This window comes from Pelecanus crispus, chromosome 1 (assembly GCF_030463565.1).
Source record: "Pelecanus crispus isolate bPelCri1 chromosome 1, bPelCri1.pri, whole genome shotgun sequence".
NCBI lineage: Eukaryota > Metazoa > Chordata > Aves > Pelecaniformes > Pelecanidae > Pelecanus > Pelecanus crispus.
In genome coordinates, this window is record NC_134643.1 from 41,384,178 (window position 1) to 41,407,174 (window position 22,997).

The 22,997-nt window shown below is 39.2% G+C and overlaps 1 protein-coding gene across 1 annotated transcript in view; it reads right to left on the reverse strand.

The window, feature by feature from the left end:
* PTPRR (protein tyrosine phosphatase receptor type R) overlaps nucleotides 1-22,997 on the reverse strand; it is a gene marked incomplete at its 5' end in the record, with an annotated part of 150,320 nt that overhangs the window by 7,819 nt on the left and 119,504 nt on the right. Inside the window, 5 exons of the mRNA XM_075727931.1 lie at nucleotides 2,769-2,926; nucleotides 4,108-4,218; nucleotides 11,332-11,469; nucleotides 13,673-13,752; nucleotides 20,609-20,693. Of these exons, the coding sequence (XP_075584046.1) occupies nucleotides 2,769-2,926; nucleotides 4,108-4,218; nucleotides 11,332-11,469; nucleotides 13,673-13,752; nucleotides 20,609-20,693 (572 nt within the window). The remainder of the gene's footprint in view (nucleotides 1-2,768; nucleotides 2,927-4,107; nucleotides 4,219-11,331; nucleotides 11,470-13,672; nucleotides 13,753-20,608; nucleotides 20,694-22,997) is intronic.

The following is a 22,997-nucleotide window of genomic DNA, read 5'->3' on the forward strand; positions in this document are numbered from 1 at the left end:
TAAAGAGGGATTTGCAGAAAGCAATCTAATGCATAGCCCCATTCTCTTCCTCAAATATTTTGAAAGCCCTGAAAGCAGGGCTAACAAGTTTAAACAATTCAGATGTAAGTAAAGTTGGCTATAATGAAGGGTTATTTTTTTCCCCTTTTTTGGGGTGGATTAAGTGTTCTTGGACAAGTTCTTAATATGTATTAAACAAAGACTAGGGTTTTCTGATGTATTTTCTTCCTCAGCTCAGGCGTGCTGGCCCTATCTTATTACATAGCTTTATTTCAGACAGTGCAAGATAAAAATGACATTGTTCTTCACTTGCCTGACATTTCTTTCCTGGTATATCCAGAAAATATGGACAGCTACTTACTTTGAAGTATTTTCAAGCAGCCAAACATGGGGTGTGTGTGTATATATATATATATAAATAAAAATATATATTTCTATTTTTCGCTTTTTTTTAGGAGTTTAACATGTAGTAGCTCATTCATAATGACTGTGGTCTGTTAATTGGGCATGTGGAATATTGGACTGTTATGATTTCGGGATTAAGAGATGTAGGGTATATGCTTTTTATAGAACACGTTCATGCACTAGCTGATGAGGAAAGAAAAGCAAACATTTCCAGCAATAACTATAACAGTGTCAAGTTTCTGAGCCTGAAAATTTTATCCCTTATTCTCATTTAAGAAACTCTTACAAGTCCTCTAATATGCCAAATTGCTGGTTCTTCTGGGAAGTAGAAAATGGCATTGTGGTCCAGATTCTCAGTCAACTTCGTTTCGCTGGCTAAATGGGGCTAAATTAGTTTTACATTTGCAGAATATAATTCTGTGTTCTAATTCTTCCTTATTGATTCAATTTAAATTAAAAAATCTTTTCCCTCTGTATTTGCAATCTCTCAATTAAAACTTGTGTTTGATCCCAAACCACCTAGTTGCCATTAAACCCAAACTTATTTTGATGTACTAACTACAAATCCAAAGGACAGATAAAGGAGATATTTTCCATATTTACCACATGCTTTCAATGAGTGACATGTGAGAGGAAACATAAACCTTTCCAGCGAATGCCACTATAAAGACTGGTAAGAACTTAAAACTTTCTTCCTTTGGAAATCTGTGTCCTTGGCATGTGTGTAATCAGATCTGCTGATTTTAAATACCAAAGCAAAAGTTTACTCTTCTTCCTACTCTTTTGCAGAATAAGAACTGCTTTGCTAAACAAAAGTCCTTCTTATATGCTGAGTCCTGAATGGGCTCATCGCTGATGTGTATAAGACAGCGCCCTATGCTGATAGGCTACAAGAAGACACGTACAAAAAACTGAATTACCTTTTTTTCCACTTGTGTCATATTAAGAAATTATTAAAGCATTTTTGCTTCAGCTTAAGGATCATTGTTTGAGTGTGCACTGTAATGCTTCCCTGGAAGTAACTGAGAATTGTGCAGTTGTATCTGAGGTCCAAGTTTAAAAGTGTGCACAGGCTCTATAAGACCTGGGCAACCTCAGCTGCAACTCAGATTAAAAGGGAAGAAACTATCTCACTAGAAAATGGATTGTGAGTGAGTTCACCCATTTTGTAGACCATAGGGTAGTGAGCGTACAGATAGCTGAGTTGTCACTGAAGAACTATTAATTTTAATCACAACTGAGATGATATTGGGGTATTTAATCATGAATAAATTCCTGCTCATGATTACAAACCTTGCTGTCATATCATTCACCTCAGAAAGGCACCCTGTTTTTCTGAAGACCTTCATTACTGAAGACCCTTACTGGAAAAACTGAACTCTCAATAACCATCCACAGATTTGTGGATTGTTTAAGGAAACTACAATTCCTGATAAAAACAGCTGCACAAAATTTGGGAAAGTTCCTTATTCATCACATACTGGTTTTGAAAAATGATGGGTGTTCAAATCTGGCTTCCAGTTCTCTAAATCTCCTAAATACAGAGTTGAAAAGAAGTCATTCAAGATGAAAAGTTCTGGTTTTGATGTACTAGGAAAAAAAAAGTACTATCCCAACTGTGAGAGATGTATCATCACAGTTAGGAGACAAAGCAAGTAAGGAAACACTGATTTTAATTCTTTTTTTTTAAATTTTTTAAAATTTTTGCTTCACCTACTTATTTCCACCAATATAACAAACCCAGTACTACTTCCTACTACCTAAATTGCAACATGGGGCAATGAATTAACATAAAGAAATAAAATAGAATTTAATTAGAATGATTAGAAGGACATTCTCTGGTTCATTACAATTTGTGTGAATAACACTCTGCTCTTGAGTACTGAATAACACTTTGCTCTTGAGTATCAAACCAATGCCCTTTGTGAAAATGTTCACAAATTTTAGTACTGATGTGTTTTGGTCTGATGCCTGCTGTTCAAAATTGACTTGCTTTACAACATTTTAGCCAACCAGTCACAGGGCATTGCATCTGACTTAGGTATGTAATTATGCAACAAGACTAAAAAGAAAGCAAATCATGAATAAGAAACAGAAGCAAAGTATTTTTTCCAGCTGGCCTTTCAAAACCAGAGTTCATTAGCAGAAATGGAGAATGTTTCAGAAACGATTTGCTAGCAGCAAGGGAATTCTCTCCAAAACTCAAATCCTCAAATATGAACAGAAAAAGTCAATTAACACAAAGAGTATCTGGGGCATTATACTTTTCCCCAAATACATTCTTTGTTTAGGAGGAGAACTGTTTGATGTGATTTGCTGTGCCTTGCTTTGGGTAGTCATTTAAGAAAAGGATTGCAAATTACCTGCAATGCACAATGACAGGCCCTCTGCCAGGTGATTCCACTCTGTCCTCTTCTACATCCAGCATGAGCTGCAGCAGAGGCTGAGCGCTGTCAGGGGTTTTGTGGTCTGGCCAGGACGTGTACCAGTAGTGTTTCACACTCTGGGACTGACTCCCTTGCTGAAAATAACATGAAGATTTTATATGCACACTTGTGGTGAACATTCTTTTTACTTCTCTCAATGTTATGCTAAAAAGACAGTAAAAATGTTAAGAGAGATTTAACAATTTTTTTTTTTATTAGACTTGGAGCATGCAATTGCAGGGAACAGGCGTGCTTCCAGGCACACAGTTGTAAGAAGGGTTTGTGCACCTGAAAACTTAGCTGGTTTGCCAGCTACGTAAGTACTGCGCTGTCCATCTGACTATGGACTTGTTGACTGTGTTGTCAATTGGGAATTGTCAGAGATCTGTGTTAGATCAGCAAGAAGATCTAGAGAGATTAACTTGATACAGGCTTCTGAATCTCTAAATTATTATATATTTCCACTACCTTTTAAGGGCATTATCATAAGGGTCTGATGCTAAAACTACAAGGGTATTAAAGCTAAAGGTGCAGAAGAACTGCCTTTCTAGATTAATCAAACATCCCAGTTTGTCCAGTTATTCTCTCCAAGAGAGGTTGCTACCACTTACTTCAATAAGCAAAGGGACTAAATATGGGCTAGAGTAATTTGTGTTGGACGATATGACTTCTGCCCACTTCTCACTGCCTGGGCTCAAACACCAAACAAATTTTCCCAATTCATTATTTATTGTAATGTTCTCTCAGGAGCAGCAGATGATGCAATCTGATAGCGCGTAAATGTAATATGGGAAGTAACATCAAAGAGGACCATCTGCCTTATTTTGCACAGTTAATGTTTAGTCAGAACCATGAAAGAATGAAGCTTTCCTTATATACTCCTTATATTTTTAGCTTCTCAAATGGGCTATAGATGCACTCAGCACACAACATGAGCAGCGTATCTTTTTCAGAATGATGCTATGCTAGTTCTTTCATTAACTAAAATCCCTTTACATCGCCTTGGCAATGCTAAAAAGGCCTCAAAGTAAATGTAATTCAAGAGAGTGAAACTTGCATGCTTTTTGAAGCCTTTTTTATTGCCAGAGTGATACAAAGCAGCGATACAGTAAGTGTTCCAGTGCTTTGGTCTCAATCATACCTTGCAGCTGTGAGCTTCATAGCTCAGTTACTCCTCCTGTAAAAAGTTATGCCCTTTAAAAAAAACACTTTAACTTCATTTAATATTAAAAAAATAAAGCATTAGGAACAATGCTTCTCAGATGCAGATAGTTACCTTTATTGTAAGCTGACGGACAGTATAGTTCTCGCATTCTTGCACACTGTTAACAAGGACTTCAACCTTCCCATAGATTCCTCTTTTTTCTGGCCAATAGAGCACACATTTCTGGAAAGCAAGCAACAGCGTTGTCAACAAACTGGATCCTGGAGCCATATTCATGTCTAATTTTTACACAGAATGCATTTGTCTGGAAAGTTCAGATGAATTCAACCGAGGTATTATTCATGTCAGAAGCATTCCTAAATAAGATATTGCAGGGTTCTTAATGAATGACTTAGGCCTGATATTCAGGATCTGGGTTTTTCAAATATGAATCTCTATCACTGAACACTTTGTACAGCTGTTTTTATTCTTAACAGCTCAATGAAGTTCAGTTAAAGGAATTATTTTCTACATTCAAAATTAAGGATTTTTTTCCTAGACCATTCTTTAATTCATAGAATTAAATTTATAAAGTTTACTCCTTCCAAGTGGGATTTCCTTCTGAGCAAGAGATTCAGAATTTGTCCTCTCCTCACAAGACTTTTTATCCTCTTTACTCTCCTGAGCCCTGATACAACAAAGCATGTAAATGTGCCCTTAGATGTTACTGAATTCAATGGGACTTAATGTGCATGTTAACGTATTTTGTAGACTCTGAGTTGTCTACTGTATATACATCTATATCTTCACGGAAAGGGTAGTCAAGCATTGGAACAGGCTGCCCAGAGAGGTGGTGGAGTCCCCATCCCTGGAAGTGTTCAAAAAACGGGTAGACGTGGCACTCTGGGACATGGTTTAGTGGACATGGTGGAGTTGGGTTGATGATTGGACTGATGATCTTAGAGGTCTTTTCCAAACTTAATGATTCCTAGTTTTAACTTTCATTATAAATAACCCAGCCACCAAGCCAGGAAACATGAAATTGCTACTCTACCCTTAATTGGTTTAGTGGTGGACTTGGTAATGTTAGGTTAATGGTTGGACTGGATGATCTTAAAGGTCTTTTCCAACCTAAACGATTCTGTGATTCTATGATAACTTACTGGAAATTAATGTTAAAAAAATCTATTAGACTTGCTAGAGCTACACAAAATTATACGCAGAATTCTTAATTAATCAGTAGTGTTATACTATTTCAGCAATGTATCTGACAGGCATCTACTGAAAAGGAGATGAAGAAATAGTATTTACAATATGAACCATTTTATTTTTCCCCTGCAATAGTTTGCTTATCTTCAAGTCAACTGCAACTTCATATTCATTTCCATTAAAGTATGTCTATAGTCTACCAGAAAGCAAACATCCCTGCTGTATAAATACTTCTCTAAAAATAGATGCTTATTACCTTAAGAGTGTAAGTTGTTTGAAAGCCAGATTTTCTGAAATGATGCTGGCCAATCTGAGTTGTTCATTAAATACCACCACACCACCACCACCACCACCAATTAAAGAAAACCTTCTTTTTAATATCCAATGTACAGGTAAAGAAAACACCAAGAGAACAGACAGTTCTACAATAATAGGAATCCCAGAAAGAACTTGTTTGTATTTCCTCACAAACCCTTGCTGAAGAAACTGATATATATTTAGACAGTAGCCTACATTATGCAGCAAAATGAAACAATCCCCTTAATATAATTAACTGCTGTAAAGCATAACGCCCAGTAAATCCTCCTAAAAATGAACCAGAAAAAAATATCAGTGAAATGCAACACTTTACCACCAGGTGTGATCTTTAAGCTGCTACTCTACTTCATAACCCAACAGCTGATGGAACCGAATCATCTCTGTTGCATAAATACTTTTCTAAAAATAGATGCTCATTACCTTAATAGTGTAAGGTGTGTGAAAGCCATATTTTCTGAAATAATGCTGGCCAATCTGACTGGTTTCGTTCAAATCCTGTCTTTTGCAGAATCACTCGAACATCCTAAATTTGCTGTCTCCCCGAAGACATCAAGAACGGCAATAAAATACTCAGAAATTTGTATGAAAAAAAGTGTTCACAAGTGTCACAGTCCCACCATGTGACACATACAGCTACTATCATCTGCCAGATCTGCAATTCATGCCCCTCCCTGGGAGTGTAGTTTTCAGTGCTAATATGGGAAAAAGAAAAGTCTAAATACACAATTGTACCCTGACAATCAACAATAGTTGAGTCAACCCCTGAGACTTCTTGATAAATGTGAGCATGTGACGCTCACTACAAAGCCTTCAGGCACTCCAGAAGAGTGTTATTCTTGACTCTTTCCCAGAACTGGAATTGGCAGCTTGTGCTGGGTGGACAATGAAATGGGGCTGTTCATTAAAATAACTTTCATTTAACAGTCCGACTACACTTAGTGAGATACAATGGATTATTTTTAACACAGTCTCCCTGCATCTTTTTAAAATACCATTTGTTACTGCTTTAAAAAATAGCCTTGAAAATAAAGCTGAGATCAGCTGGTTCACGCACTTCTAAGACAACAGATATTTGGGGGAACTAGCATGTTTTTGAAAGTTAAATTTGATAAAGGGGTAAAGATGAAGATGGGAGGGATAGACATATCAGACATACAAAAAATAATATAGAAAAACCCAGGACCATCAGCAAAAAAGAATAAATTGCCTCAAGCTACTGCTTGAACCTTAGAGGAAATTCCACTGGTCTCAGGTAAGTATATTTTAAACCTGTTCAAAAGCCAAACACAATGGTTAAGAAGGGTCTTTCTAGCCTCATGTCTGTAATCAGTAAAAGCTTATCACCTACAGTATATATCAGAAAAAAGGAAGAATTCACTTGTTATTATCACATAGTCCTCCACCTCCACTGTTTGTGCTGATCCTGATTCTGTTCCTTGCTGTTCTTTCAGGCCGCATAGTTTCCCTTTTAGCATATTCATCTATTACAGCACTTTCTAAATAGGTCATATATTCTGTGAGCTTCAGATTGAACGTACAATCTTTTATGTAGTCAGCAAACATGTAACAGCTATGAGCAGGATTTTTTTAAAAGATGCTTAAGCTCAAAAGAAAAAAAAAAAAGAAATCCTAATCAACTTGCATGACAGCCAAAAGCCTGGGAATCTTCTTACTTTCACGTGGAAAATCTCATCTTCCTGCCATCTTTCAAATTCTCCCCTCTGATTCATTTCCACTAGTTAGCTTTTTGCTAATAAATGATTATTTATTTCTGATCTGGTGCCTGACCTTCTTTTTTTAAAAAAAACCCAACATTCCCTGGCCCGAACAGGAAGTTTATACAAGAAACAGTATCTCACATGGCCTTTAATTGATTTCAGCCTTTGTCCTTCCCCCTGTGACAGGGCTGCAGGCTTAGGCTCCCTTTATCCCCTGTCCTGCCTCCTTGCGTGCCCCATCCCGTGCCCGCCGGGTGCCAGGCTTCATGGGACCGCTCCTGAGGTGGATCTCCACAACTGGGCAGGATTTGGCCCTGCCTCGGACTGGGGCTGGCACCTGCTATTCGCCGTGGTCGGTCTGTGCTCAGGAGCACAGGCTTTTTTAACTTACCAGAAGTGCTCCTATTGCAGCCTGGTTCCCCAGTTCTGCTGAATGGAGGAAGGCTCTCTCGGCTGACATGTTATGTACCTGCTTTACTTTCCCTGGATTTGGACCCTGAACAAAATTAGTTTAACAATTCTCAAACATTTGTGAAGTTGCTTCAGCTCCACTTGTTTATTTTTCCATATAGCTATGCCAACAAATTTGTACGTTAAGTGTCCCAATAACCAGACCAACACACGACAGTAATTAATTACAACAAACTTCAATTCCAGAATCCCTTTTTACTCCTGCCCTCTACTTACTGTCACTACTAACTCAAGCATGAGAGGTATACTGTAAGAGGGCTTGCAGGATTTGCCTTCATATACTAAAATCCTCAAAGTTAGGACCAAATCTTCTTAAGTTTTTTCCAAAATCTAAGACATATCTATGGTGCCAATACTCAGCTAGTAAGTAATCTTCAAAGAGGCTTATGTGAATTCTCTAAAAGGTAGGATTTCCAGATTTCAAAATCTACTTTGCTATGCGCAGATAAGCATGCCTATAGATCAGCTGAGGGAAAAAATGTTACATGAAAAATAATATGAGCTTTAAACAGTGAGTTAACAAGATTGTCCTAGATAATTACTGACAACAAGATTTACATTATCTGAGTTGAATAAACACACATTGTTTAATGCATCTGTCAGTACTAGTCCCTTCTTCTTGCAGAATGCTGCACAGTATTCTTTATTTCTGCTTCCCAAAATATTTTTCCTGGTTAACAGCTAATGTTGCTAGTAAGTTTTGAAGGCAAACTAAATGCGTATTATCTACGGAGTACATAGCATAACTACAAAAAACAGCTGATACAACAGAAGTCTATAAACTTCTCTATAAAATTATATACAAGTCTATACAATTCTTACACTCTGCATATTTGTCTAATTTCCATTGCTCAGCTGTCTTGACTAAACTCAGCAATATACGAAGTTTATATGTGCCTCGTGGATAAAGCTTTGTAAGATCGCATCAGTGGGTGATTTATCTCGTTCTGAGTGGGATGGATCACCCTCTGGAGGTGACTACTGCTCTTCAGTGACCACGGAGGGCACCTAGATCACTAGATGAGATGTGTTTTTCCTCATATTAACCCTAAAATTATAGCCTAGAATTCCAAGTTTCTCATTATTTATTCAGGCAGAAGCTCCTTTGCTATGGACTCTCCTTGCACAGGTAGATTTCCAACCTGTTCAGACATTGTGTAGTTTTGAGGACAGGTTTTACAGATTCTGCTTAAAATACTCACAGCACCCATAGTTCCTTCAGCATTATTCTTGCTTACAAATCAACCTCCTTTTTTTTTATCAGACTTCAAAATGAAAAAGAAAGAAAATTCAAAAATTTAATGCTCCACTTTTTTTTCATACAGCTGAAATGAGTATTTTGCCTAACACTCTACTTTCACATCATATCTTCCTCCATCTTACAAAAACTGTTACCACAGCGAGTCTTAATAATTTTTTCATCTCATGGAAGGAAGTGACTCTATAGAAACTTTTGTTTATCATCATTTCACACAATTCCCATTGTTATTGCAAACTCATCACATGAGTATATTGAACTAGGACGTTAGTGCCCCAGATAATTTTACTTATGCTAAATAAATTAATTTTTTTTTGAGATTAAGGTTTTCCATGTGTCTCTCATTTGAGAGCTCTCTCATTACACATTACTTTATACATTATAGTACATTATAGCTCAAATGGAGGCTGACTGGTGTTATACCAACTGAGGAATGGGGTCTATACCTGAAAGTCAGGTATGGGGGTTTATTTGTACAGGAAGTGGATGAATATGCTTTCAAATATGAAAGTATTTGTATGTGTGTATACTGGCAGATGTACCTCCCAGAAAATGATGGAAATAAAGCAGACCACAGAGAAGAAAAAATATCAAATGCTATTATGCTCAATAACATTTGCTCTTGCCTTCTCTATAGAGAGCAAATACTTTAACAGTGAAGTTAATATGCTGAGCATAGCCACTGGCTAAGCTGTTTTCTTTTCAATAGCAAGCAAGGTTTCAGGAGGAACGCACTGACGGTGGGAGAGTTCCTAAGGTTTCTAGACAGGGCAGGACAGCTTGTGCAAACACAACCTCTCTATATAGCCTGGGAACGACTTGAGATTCCCCACCCTTTCTATTAGGAGGAAATTACCACTGCCAGGCCACAACAATGCGGATAAACACCAGTGCCTAGAGCCTGCGTAACTCAGGTAAACACAGGGCTTCCTGACATGATGGAAACCACTGGGCACTTCTTTCAAGTCATTCTTCTTACACAGTGTCAGATGTGAGTGTTTAAACAGTCAGCATTTCCTCAGTGAAATACTTATTCTTTTGGCCAATTAGGCTGGGGTAAGTTTTCTATGTTTTCAGGAGTAATCTTTTTAATGTAGGCTTCTGGACGCTTGTTTGAACAATCTAGTGCAAAATGGCACCTGGTTTGGAAATACATCTTGGGATATTTTACAGGACCAACCTACTTTTTACATACATCTTTCTTAAAATCCACTGGATTTTAAGTTCATGCTAGAAGCCCAAACTCACAGTGACAAAGAGCCAAGCAGTGGTCAAGGGTAGAAGAAAGAAGTGTATATCTACTGAGTCCACATTCAAATGGAGCTGTGAGTTTGAGCCCTGAGAACACACCCAGGATCTTGGTCCCTTGATCACTCAGATTGGGAACCTTGCCTGAATAAACTCTGTTTCTCTATCATCACATGCATCTGAGTTTAAAGAGCAGGAGTGTGAGTGGAGCAGGGGCAATATGGCCCTGGTGCTTACCTGGCAAAGTGAAACCTGACTTGGTTGAGGCACCTGCCTGGATCTGTGAATTGCTACCCAGTCTAGCAGTTCAGACTCAAGAAAAATGTCAATCTCCTTTATGCCTCTCTCTCTCTTGTCCACAAGCCCTGTAAACCACTTCTTTAACATTCAGTCTTCCAGAACAGAACTTTGTGTTGGCCCTCTGCATGGGAGAGTGATTTTCATTCCTAACATCTGGCAGTCACAAATATGGACTCTGGCACTATCAAGAAAAGCCTGGCAACAATTTACGTGAATACTAAATAAAGCTATTAAAGATGTAGTTGGGAATCGATCCAAAAGTCACAGAATGTATAACAGGCAGTTAGATGGCCATTAGCAATTAAAATGCAATTGTCATCTCTACTTGGTACTAAGGTAAAGAGCCGTGTATTTCCATTCTGGCTAAGTCCCTCCATGGTATTGGCATTTGAGAGCCCAGCCTGCATTTCTGGGATGGTCCAGAAGATTTGTAATAGCTGGAATGGATTCAAAACCCACCATTATAGCAAAGTGCAAACTTCAACCATGTCAGAAAACCTCTAATCATAACACTAACCATCTATTCTTTATATGCCAGAAAGTAACAAGTACAGAGGTGACCAACAGATAAATGATATGTTTCTTAAAAAATTATGAAGCCAACAGCACAGATCTAGAAAATGGAATTCCTTTTTTTCTTTTTTTAATACATCTCTTATGATTGCTATGCAATTGCAGTTGGTGTATGTGGCTAACCGAACATTACTTTTCGCATTGCCCATTACCAGAGTATTTAAGAGCCGATTATCTGCTAGGTTTCTTCCGTATCTGCTAAGGTTCTTTCTACAGTATGCAGCCATAGGAATAATTTCTTAGTTTGGCTAGTTGTCATACCTCATTTTTTTCTTTCAACTTTGTAATCATAACAATGACAGGGCTGTCTTCTTGCCAAACCATCTGCCAGAAATCGTTCACAGTATTAATCATGGGTCCCTGAGTTGCAATGAAAGCCTTCTCTTTACCTCCATATCCCTGGTTTAGAAACAGACACAAAAGCATTTACTTTAAATTCATGTGGTCGACCAAAATTGCAGGTGAATGTTCTAAAAGAGCAGAAAAATGAATCTGGAATTTAAAAAAAAAAAAAAGTTATTTGAATTGAAAGCAGTTATGACTAACAGTAGAGCAGATCAGAAATTTTTCAGTAGAACAGTTTTTCCTCTGGAAACTACTGATTCGATGGACTGAACTGGTCCTGAGAATACATCAATCCCTCTCAAATTTCACTGCTTACTTGGCTGCTTCTAGCTTACTCTGTTCTCCAAGTTGTTGGGGCTTTCCATCATCCAGTGGTACTTTAATCCATGATTTATATTGCTGCAGTGTTTACAAGATAGTTTACAGTCAACAAGCCACAGAAAAAAAATGAGAACTATAAAACTGGTTTCTACAAAGATTCATGACAGGAAAAAAGATTTAAAATACATGAACCCTTGTCGAGTCAAAGACTCCGCTATGCATCTTTGCTAAGGAAGAAGCACCATTATGAGACCTTATAGGAGGGACAGCATATCAGTATGGGGAGTACTGAGACACACAAGTGTAAAGGAGGTCAAAGAAACATCAGTCAAATAGTGGGGAAGCAGAGGAAAGGAAAAGGCAAGAAGAAATGGGAAAAACAAGAGATTGCCTTCTTACTATTCGGGTGAGAAGGAGAACTTGTGTGTTTGTGCAGTAACAGGGTGCCCAACAGTAATGCAGATCAGGAGAGCCTAGCAATGTCTGAAGGGGATGAGTGAGTGGAGAACGGCTGGAGGTGGTGAGGGAGCCTCTAGCCATGGGTCTTCCTTTTGGGCGCGTTTCTCCCTGACAGCTGTTACTCATTGCATGAACTAATGGGATAGATCCTCAGCTGGTATAAACAGTCCTCCTTCTACTCACCAATCTGCCTGAACATACTTTGTCCAAGATAGGTCTGTCAGGATCCCAGCAAGCCTAATGATATGCATACATGGATGTAAATTTCATTTCTTTGCTGGGTTGTATTTTTTCTGCAGTTGCTGACAGTTCAGCCAGTGTTAGCAGCAGGAGAAATCACCATATGTTGGCCTGAAGGGTGGTGGCATGGGGAAAAGGGGGACCTCAGAGGACTCAAAACATGGCCTGGCTGATGGAAGAGTTGATCTCCAAAGAAAACCACTCTGTTTAGTTACATGATGATGTCTTTCATACAAAACACTGGCAGTACAGGATGTAAAGGGAGGCAGGGTCAGGGGCATGGGGGATGTGTATATATATATTCATGTACTGTTATTTGAATAAGCAACATCATTGTAGAGTTCTGGGGCCAAATTTCCGTTGCACGATTACATTTATTCCAGCTGAGGATCTGGTACGTAACTCTAATCAAAACATTTAATTTTGCAGGTAGAGGACTACATTCCTAAAACATGACTGGAGTAGTTTCTTAGCAGTCCATTCAGCATACACTGTGCCACGAGTTCAAGAAGGCTCTGTGTGCATGTGTCATCGAGAATTATAACATAACTGGCACTTAGACATAATGCTTTCCAACAGGGTTCATGCTGGTAAAGTCTTTGTATCATGTAACCATTCAATACAGGGAGTAAAATATGAACAAGTGTGTGTGCTGGTGCACATGTGTATATTTAGCACATCTGTTTATGCTCCTTTTCAGAAACTTGTTACAGGATTTATTTAATTATGTAAGTGATGATTTCAAGACTATCAATTGATATAGTTATGCATGAAAACAAACCATCACCACTGAACTTGTCTGTGGATAACATGACTGCAATAAGCAACCATACAGCTTATATTGATGCTAACTCTGATCTTCTCTTTACCAAAATACCGGTATTTCTATCACCATTAAAAGGTAACCCTCTTTTCCTTACTATCAGGCAGCAGGACAATATTAAATGGTAAATACTGAAGTAAACAAATAGTAATGCATGTGTTTCTTAATATTTTTTATAAACTATTTGATAAATTGTTTTCTTACTGCAACTATTTTAGTACATTCATGGCTATGTGGTCTTTGTAACAAACAGCTCATGAAAATATTTCTATCACACCAATGTAGATAAAAAGATTAGGAGTTATCAATGAAGATGGGTAGGAATAAAATGAGTGGCATCCTGGCAAAATCAGCTATTCACGTGGAAAATCAAATATTGTCTCAAAAGCACATGAAGAGTGTATATTTACTTACCCTAATGTAGTTAGCATTTATGTAGGTACTCAAGGAGTCAGATGGATTTTTTGGTTTCAAATACACTCTGCTTAGAGGATCTAAGAGCACAAGGAAGATGGAAATTGAAAAGAAAACCCATAATTAGAAGATTTCTATAGAGAATCAAAGGCTTGTTGAAGAAAATAATCTACTGTTATTTGGGGTTGTCAAGCACTAAAGCATTATGCACCAAATTCTTCCCTCTGCAGGGGATCGTCACGTGTAACCAAGGTACACCTATACTGCACAATGCTGGGTTGTGTGGAAGTATCTCAGCAAGCTGTGGGCATTGAAGCAACACTATCAGGTCCAGGCAGTGTTCAGTAAGGGCTAGTCTGCCTGTCTTGAGTATCAAGCTGACCTGCCTAGACTGTCTCTGAAACCTGTGTCATATCATTGTACGATGCTAGATAATTACACCAAGTCCTTTGGATTCAGCTTTGATATCTCTGCTTGAAGCTGTACTGTTCCAATGACCACAGCTGGATTTAAATTAAGAAAAGCTCCCACTGCCTGGGATGAAATCAGGCGTGTATTTTATACCAATTTAAGTCCACTGTAAGGTGCTGGACTAGGTAATCCGTATCCTTCTCTTCAGTTCTGTGTTCTCATCTGACACAATTTGTGACCATTCATGTGTACTAGACTGGAGACACAATGCCAAAATACAGGAACATTTTCCTTCATGCTTTTCTTCACTGTCTTGGATGATCTAGAACAGAGTGTTCAGAGTGATCTAGAACAGAGTCCAGTTCTGTTGAGTATAGAGCTGGGGGTTACTAAATACCTCTTGTAAAAGAAGTTTTTGCTTGCTCTTTTGTGATGATGTGATCCCCCAGGTACTACCCTTTTGAAATTAAAGGGTAGTAAATTCTCAAAGCCAGTAAATTCTCAACTACACAGTGTAACAGAAAGTGACAAGGAGAAGGGGAGTGAGGTGCCTATGTTGTGGCTGTCTAGGGGCACACTTTGACTTTCTTCACGTCTTTTCTGAAAAAATATTCTACTGTCAACCAAATGATATGGAAATATTTCTGTACTGAAAAAAATAATCTTTTCTTCTGGCAATTTGCTTAAATAATTAATTAGAATCAGCAGCTTTTTGACAGTATACAGACACCTGTTGGTTTAGAAATAGCCTCTGAATAGCTGCTTTGCTGAGGGCAGTCTAGGCAATGTGTTCAAAGATACATACGTGGATACTGAACTGGAGAGTGGTAAGAAAACACAATGTATTATTGGACCCTGCTGTTTACACAAGAAATGTATAGTTGATGTACATATGCTGTAGCAAAACCTGGTATTTTCAGAGGTGCTTTTGGATTTCTTTTGTGATGTTTCATCCTGTTCCTAAGAACAAGATAAAGCCTTTGCAAATCAAAGGAATAGGAGGGATGATCTCAAACATACTTTATGTCTTTTTCCCACTGGAGGTCACAGGAGTGTCTTGGACAGGAGTGGAGCCTGTGCAGGACCCAGGCTGGTGTTTTGAAAGTATGTTTCTTAAAACGTGCAAATGAATGCATGGCTTCTAGTTCAAAGTCTGTGCATGGAAGTCTTGTCCTCTGTATTAATAGCACAACATGAACTCTAGTTAGCTTGTGTTAAAATCTCTTTGTACTAGCTTTCCCAACTTTTTCACTTAGAGCTTTTTTTTCCCCTTAACAATATGAGGACAGGAAACCTCTCATTCCTTTTCAGCACAGAGTGATTATTAGCCTTTTCCACAAATGCCTCAGGCTACGTGGCCTTGAAAAAACACCCACTTCCTCTATCTCACACAATGCCTCTGATTCTGGTGTAGCTTGACCCCTACCTTAAAAAACCTCTTCCAAGCAGACTCAACATCCAGTTTAATTACTGTGTCTTGAGATAAATCCTTCTGTTACTTAGGAGCAGCTAAATCAGTTTCACAATTTCTGAGACCTCCTTCCAACTCCAATCAACAAAACAAACACCAGTTCTGAATGAGAATCTTTTATAAATTAACAGTCCTGATCCATTATGAAATAGGTACGTGCTGTACACTGAGCTCTGAAAAGAGGAAAACCTGAGCGCTGCTAAAGATCCAGAGCCACCAAGCAATCATCAGACACAAATGGAAGTAATTAGCTTCCTCCTGAATGACAAATACCTTGGAGGTAATAATCTTTTCCTCAAGGATGGCAAAGTCTGAGAGTCTGAAGCTACAGCAGAAAGACACAGATGGTGGCTGCAAGGCTGAATTCATCAATGTTTGCAAAGCATCTTGAAACGCAGCGGAGCTGTTAAGCACTTATAATTACTAATAAAAAATGTCTCCTACAATTTTGACTGAGGCAAAATTATTGCTGTTTTCTTCCATGTATCTAGGAAGTCTGGAATAGCTCTCCCATTAGAGTAGAAGAAGCTTCCTCTAAATCCATCTTTAACAAATGAATATTGGCCTGAATTTACCAGGCTGGAGGAATAGGAGGGTGTTAAAGGGGCTGTAGCTTGCCCCCATGAGACTGCCAGGGAACTAGCTAGGCAATATGGTGGCACTGCTGGACAGCCTCCCCCCACTACCATCAAGACTAGACGTTCATCCACTCCATGAACACTATTTTGTCATGAAGACCCAGGGCTTTGTCCCAATGCAAAGGCTGTATTCATTGAACCGTGGGTATGATGTGCCATGGTTGTTTTTTCTTCTTCCATTTCGACTGCTACTGTCTTCTGAATTCTTTAGGGCATGGGTATGTTCGCATCTGTAGCACTTCCAAGATAAGTTATTTGTTACTTCTAGTCCAGTCCTAGTTGCCTTATCAACAGTAGGACTGAAATACTGTGAGAAATTTTGTGAGGCAGACTGCTCTCGCACTTGCAGCCCAAAAGTTCATAAATCTTTCAGATATTTAAACATTTCGAAATTCATCCACCTTTATTTTGCCTGGTTTTGCTTGCAGTCTATAAATGAATTATGGATACTGGTATTATTTGGTAAACATTCTAACACAGAACTTGGAAGAATCATACCAGACTGCATTCCCAATCTCTGCCAGGTGGGGAATAGGCTATTAGACTTGCAAATAATAGAACTGCCTCAAAACACCTCATGTATAAAACACCTGTAAACTATGCATCATTTTTTCATCTCATCTGAATAATTTCCTGTCTTTTCCAATATAATCCAGGATTTCTCAATGGAAAACTTAAGAGATTTATCAGGGTGAGTGCTTGCATATTTTAAAACATGCTTCAGCATTACAAAATAAAGTTTCATGCATGCAAAGGGAATCTTTCTTATCTACTAAAACCAAGGTCTGCCTAATATCCATTTACATTTTTAACTATGCAGTCTAACATAGATAAATTATTACAATATTGGCTATTTACAAATATTATAGATGTTATGATACTGGTGACCACAACTAGGAGACATTTTGTCGACTCACGTGGATGTACAAAAATGTTTTGGTGAACCCATGTTGAATTCCACTAAGATTAAACAGTTTTTCTCCTTCTACTTTGTAAATATGATTTTTTTCTTTAGTCTTTGAAAGCCTGCTGATGATCCTATTGCCTTCATTAGGGAGCAGGACTGGAGCAAACATGAGTCTTCATAGTCAGGACTATAGTGCAAGGGAGCTTGAAAATTCTCAATGTCAAGAGAATGGTTTTCCAGCATCTGTCTATAAACTTGCATAATAAAGCGCTTTGTTCATACGATTTATTAAATCATAAGATTTAACTTTCCCTTTGCCTTTAGCTGGAGTGCCAGAGGCAGTTTTAGCACAAGCACTTCAAGCAACAGCTTGTGGATTTGTGCTTTCTACCTTCATGCTACTATGAATCTGCTGTTCTGATGCGAGTGTTTTCATGTAGACTTTTGCCCTGAGGGTACTCTTCAGAAAGGGGTAAGCAATGACATCCAGGTACCTTGGATGTGTTGCACACATGAAGGTACCCACCGAATAGTGTTAAGCCACTTGCTCCTTTGTAAGCAAGAGCCCACGCATGCTCTGAAGCACCATGGGAATTCTGCTTCTGTTTTGAGGTGGAAAAGTGAGATAGGAAGGGGAAAAGACACAGGGCTTTGAAGCTGAGGTCCTGTTGCGGGGACACCTAGCAAGGGCTGCAGGAGTCAAGCAGGCAAAGGTAAAGATGTGGAGTAAGAGGATGAGGAGGGAGTAGCGGGCCCGGTGTTCTGCCACAAGGAAGTGACTGTGGTGAGAGACTGGGAAATCTGTGTGCAGGATTGGGAACCTGGTCAGAGTGAGTGAGAAATGCTGGAGGTGGATGGCAGAGGGAATGCAGCTGAAGATATGGAGCGGGCTTTAACAGGACCGGTGGGTAGGGTGGCAGTCAGGGGGAAGGATGGAGAAACAGTGATTTTTAATGAACTATTTAGCCACTTGCCTCTGATCCCACACTGTCCCCTTGTTAGTTGTATTAGCATATTATTATAAGGCAAATAGCACTTAGAAAACTTAAAGGGGCATCCTAGTGTTTGCATAAGAGCATTGGCTATCTTATATATATATTTGAAACGTCTTTCGCAGAAATGTAACACTTCGTGCACTTTATAGTTTTCCATACAGAATAATTTTCGTTAGGCATTCATTTTATTTGACATGAGTGTGTCTGGCTGGGTAGTATCTATTAATGTGAACCTGCCCTCATGCACCCTGTAACAGAATTATCTCTTAGAAAACGAGAACATCCTCCACAGCGCAGAGGGTGGAGCTGGCAGGACTGGGCATTTTTAGAGGATAATCCATCAGCTCAAACGTCACTTGTCACCACAGGTGCTCCGATTCAGGAGACGCACCCAGCGCTGGGAATGGAAAAGTTGACACGGGCATATGAAGCAGCGGGTTGATATCATCGGAGCAGGAAACCAGGAAGACTGTTCTATTTAATCACTCAAATCATTTCCAAACCCTCTCGGACTGGGTGCGGGGGGTGTGCGTATTTATTATGAGCATGTGCCTCAATCCTCAAAATATCTTCTTTGAAACAGCCTGGTGCTAACACACAACAGACCTTTTGATTTCTGTCAAGGATGGTTACAAAGTGCCTGTCAGTGAGTAGCTGTGGTGCACACCGGCAGCGTGCTTGGACTGCAAATGTGCTGCAGAGTTAGCGGCACGTCCCGGCTAACTGGAGGCGAAAACACAAAGGCATGCTGCTTCTCAGAGCTCATCAGCATCAACCACGGCCCAGCTGTTGTGTCCCGATTCAAAACACATGCTGCAGTGAAACAGGACTCATTGCATTTGCAAGGCGTTGCTGAAGGAGAACCTGACAGTGGCTGGGGCAGCTCGGATGCGAGGTGCTATGGGAAGGGAGAACTGCTTCCAAAAATCCTGCCTGTCAAGTGGAGGGAGGCTTGGCCATATCCTGGCTCCTCTGCAGCTGATGGCAAAACTCCTGCTGTCGTCAAAGGGGTCAGGATTTCACCCTCAGTGTACATCCTGTTGACACGGAGCCAGACTCTAAGGGACGCTGTATTTTCTGACTGCTTGGTATAGAACTTGCATTCCGTTACTTTCTTTATTTGACTCCCTTCAACATTCCTCCACTGCACTCAGGTGCACACAGCTATTGGTTGCAACAGATGAACTAACCTTGAAGTCAATGGGAATTTTCTTGGGGCTGAAGGGAAGCGAGGACTCCACACAAGTTTCTTTCCCAGCTGTGTATCCCATTTCTGAGACTAATCTGGTGGCTGAAGACCATTGGTTTTCATTAATTTGACTGCAAGGCCTTTATATGATGTAAACAAATTACAGTGCTTTCAGGCTTGCTGAGAGAAATCTTATCATTTAAAGTGTGTGAATTTGCATGACTAATATATAACATAGACCTACAAGGACCTTATGGAGATGATTAGAAAACAAATTTCTAGCTGATAGGATGTATTGTCATTTTAAAAGTATTCTTCATTCCAAACCTAAGCAAAGGGATATGTTTTCATTTTTCTGTAGGAGTGTCCCCCAACATTTTGAATCGCTGAACTTTTTCACTTTGGTGATGTCAAAATATTATAAAAACACAACTATTCATGTCTATATTTAGTGCAATGTTAAAACTTCAGCAACCTATTTTGAAACAACACAAACCAAAATGATTAATAAAGGAGAAACAGAATATCTCATTATCCCTCAACTTATGTTATAAGAATAGTTGCATTTCAGAGAAACGTGTATTTTGAAGGAAAACTATTCCACTGAAAAGTTTTCAATCACCTCTAATTATAACAAAGCAATTGTTATTTCATCAGAAATAAATAATTTGGGCCAATGAAAATACAGAAGCATTATAACAAAGCAGTAACAAGTTTACAGCAACGAGGCAGCACTGTGTGAGTGTGGTTTTCTTACTAATGTAAACAGATTTCCACAATGCCATGTGGCGAATGGAGAAGAAAAACACCACCAGAGGACTTATAAAGATGGAAATCCACTACAAGAAAGGATAGGATGCACTTGCTTTTTTTAGTCTGGGACACTTAACGTTGGACAGGATCCCAAGCAGCTTGACCCAACCAGAGGGAATTCAGTGACCTGCAAGACAGTGTGGGCTGTGATGGAGGCAAAAGTCTTGGTCCTCTCATCCTCCAGATCAGGGGAGCTACTGCGAGGCACTGCAGACCTCTCTCTACCCATCTGCCTGACGTGTCCACCAGAGAAAACCAGCATGCACCCAGGCTGCATTTCAGTATGTGGTTGGGATGCCACCAAAGTCTGTACCTACTATGGCATCCAGTGGGAGTTCTGCATTTGCCAGTCCTACAGCACTGGGCTTTTGTTGTCTTTCTACATAGACTATAAATGTGTTTATGAATAGGTACATAACAACCAAAGATAAAGACAGCTAGATTTTCACAGCAACATGTTCTCAAAGCAGAACTAAATATCATAATAGGAAACTATGGGCTAACTCACTTACTTGGCAAAATTGTTTTATAGCGGTTTTTAGTTCCATGACTCGGGATGTCAATTTCTTTGGGATCCACAAAATTCATTGGTATTTCCTATAAAAAATAAATTAAATCAGATTGGTGTTTCCAAAGGAGCCATGCAGGAAATTATCACCAGAAGGCCATCTGCTGTTACACAACTGTCTTTTGACATCAAAGTTATTCAGAAAAAAAGTGGTTCCCACCTCAAGACTGTCAACACCCTTCCTTTAATAAACACAAGGAGTTGCATATTGAAGGGGTGACTTCCAAGGAACACTTCTGATGAATTATTTAAAGGAAAGTTTTTACAGGATTAGGAGAGAGGTTAAAATACACAATAGTTCTAGAAAAGTGGAGTTGAAAAGTGCAGTGCTGTAGCAGAAAGGCACAACTTTTTACATAATTGGGGGAGGAACTTTCAAAATAATTAAATATTAATATATGGCAAATATTTTTTTTTAATTTTGTGCAAAGCCCTTAACAATCTTAGTCAAAGACCTTACTTTCTTTTTATAGAAACTGCTAGAATGAAGTCCCTTAGTCTTTTGCATTCAGTGACTCAAAAGTGTAATAAAAATCTGAAGCTATTTCTCTTGATTCTCATGTTGATCTTTTAGTGACTGACCTGCATTGTCTTCTTTAAATAAACAGATGTGCAAGTAACTAATGTGACAGTTTGCTTGAATTTCTAAAAATATACAAATTATAATCTCCTGATCAACTTAAAATTACTGTTTTTCAAATTGTTTGTCAGCATGAAAAGTAAAAATCTTCCACTTTTTCATTGAACAAAATGTTTCACTTGGTCTAAGGGGGAAGAAAAATAATTTTCGTTCTCAGGTCCTGAGACATTGTTAGTGTTCTTACAACCAAATAAAACCAACCATTTGAAACATGTAAGGGTTTTCTTTCCTGATTGTGGGGGATTTTTTACCAACCAAAACAATCTGGCAAAATCACATTTACAAAATGCTTCAGTTAACCCAGTTCTTAATTTTTCATGGAAGTTTTTTGGTCATGACTATTTAAATTATCTTAGGGTAAGCAGGAATTTGATTTTCAGTAAATTAATACTTCTACTTAAAAGCACAGTCATTACTAGAGGCTCGAAAACTTCATTGCTGGCCTGGAACATTTATCCAAAGAGACAACAGCATATTAAATAATTCCCTCTTACAGACACATAGGAACAGGAGGAGGCTCAAAAGGTATGTTCTTGCCCTATTCACTGCAAACCTCCTTTGACTTGCACCACTGGAAAATTTACTTAAGGATATTCCTCCAAAACCAGCTGGTTTCTAACTCCACAGGTGCAGGCCTGCCCAGGGCTTTGGCACAGATGAGATGCATGGCCACTGCCCTTCGGACCCAAGCTCTGGTCCTGCTCAGCATGACTGACTGCTGTGGGCTTTTGTGAGAGGAAGAGGGACAAGACCCCTAACAGCTTGCCAAGGATGCATCCAAGAGCAGATCTTTACATGGGTTCACCAAGCAGGAGAAGCTATCCTCTTACTTTTCCAGTTGAAGAGAAGGCAAAGTTAAGTAAAATTTAGATGGCTCAATATGAATTGCTTTGATTCTTTTCTGCTTCCCAACTTGGCTTCTGAACATCTTACTACATGAGGCTGCAACTTCTGTGTTGGTTTTTATTTCTCTACCTTCTCTGCCTGATGCCCATGTGTTTAGTGGGCCTTCTTTATTCTTCCTCTCTCCCTCACTCAGTTTCTTCTTCGATCTCTTCCTTGCTCCTCAGCTGACTCCCTCAAGAGTATGACTTGCTGCCTCTCATTTCAGGCCAGCCACAGTGCTGCTGCTAAGATACACCTTCCTTGCAGGTACTTCACCCAATCCTTTTTCATGTCCCTGTACTGTCACCCATATGGTGCCTGTGCTAAGGGCAGGATGTTCTCACTTGTAAGGCTCAATTCCTGCATAAACCTCATCCCATTCCTTCAGGTCAAACCATCTCACCTCTGTCGTGCTTCTGATGCCCCTTCCACCTCCCTGGAACTACAAATTAGCTCCCACACCCCTCTCATACCTATCTCTGACTTTTACCCCTTCTCAGTGGACACCTCTGTAAGACTCTTTCCCTTGGGCTCTGAATTGTCCTAACTGGCTCTGGTATGGGCTGTAAGCACCTTACACTGGGCTAGTGGCTGACCTAGAGCTTCCCTGGTTCAGTTTTGGCTTAGTATAAACACCACAGGTGCATGGCTTCTGACAGGTATCCTTGTTCAACTATATACCAACTGAGAGCAAGCAATACATTAAGTAAGCCTTTGTTTAATGTGATCTATGTCTGTTATCTACAGATACTGGGAAAAGATGTGTGAGGAAGAGTCCTCTGCCTGCAAAATAGGAGACGGTGGTCAG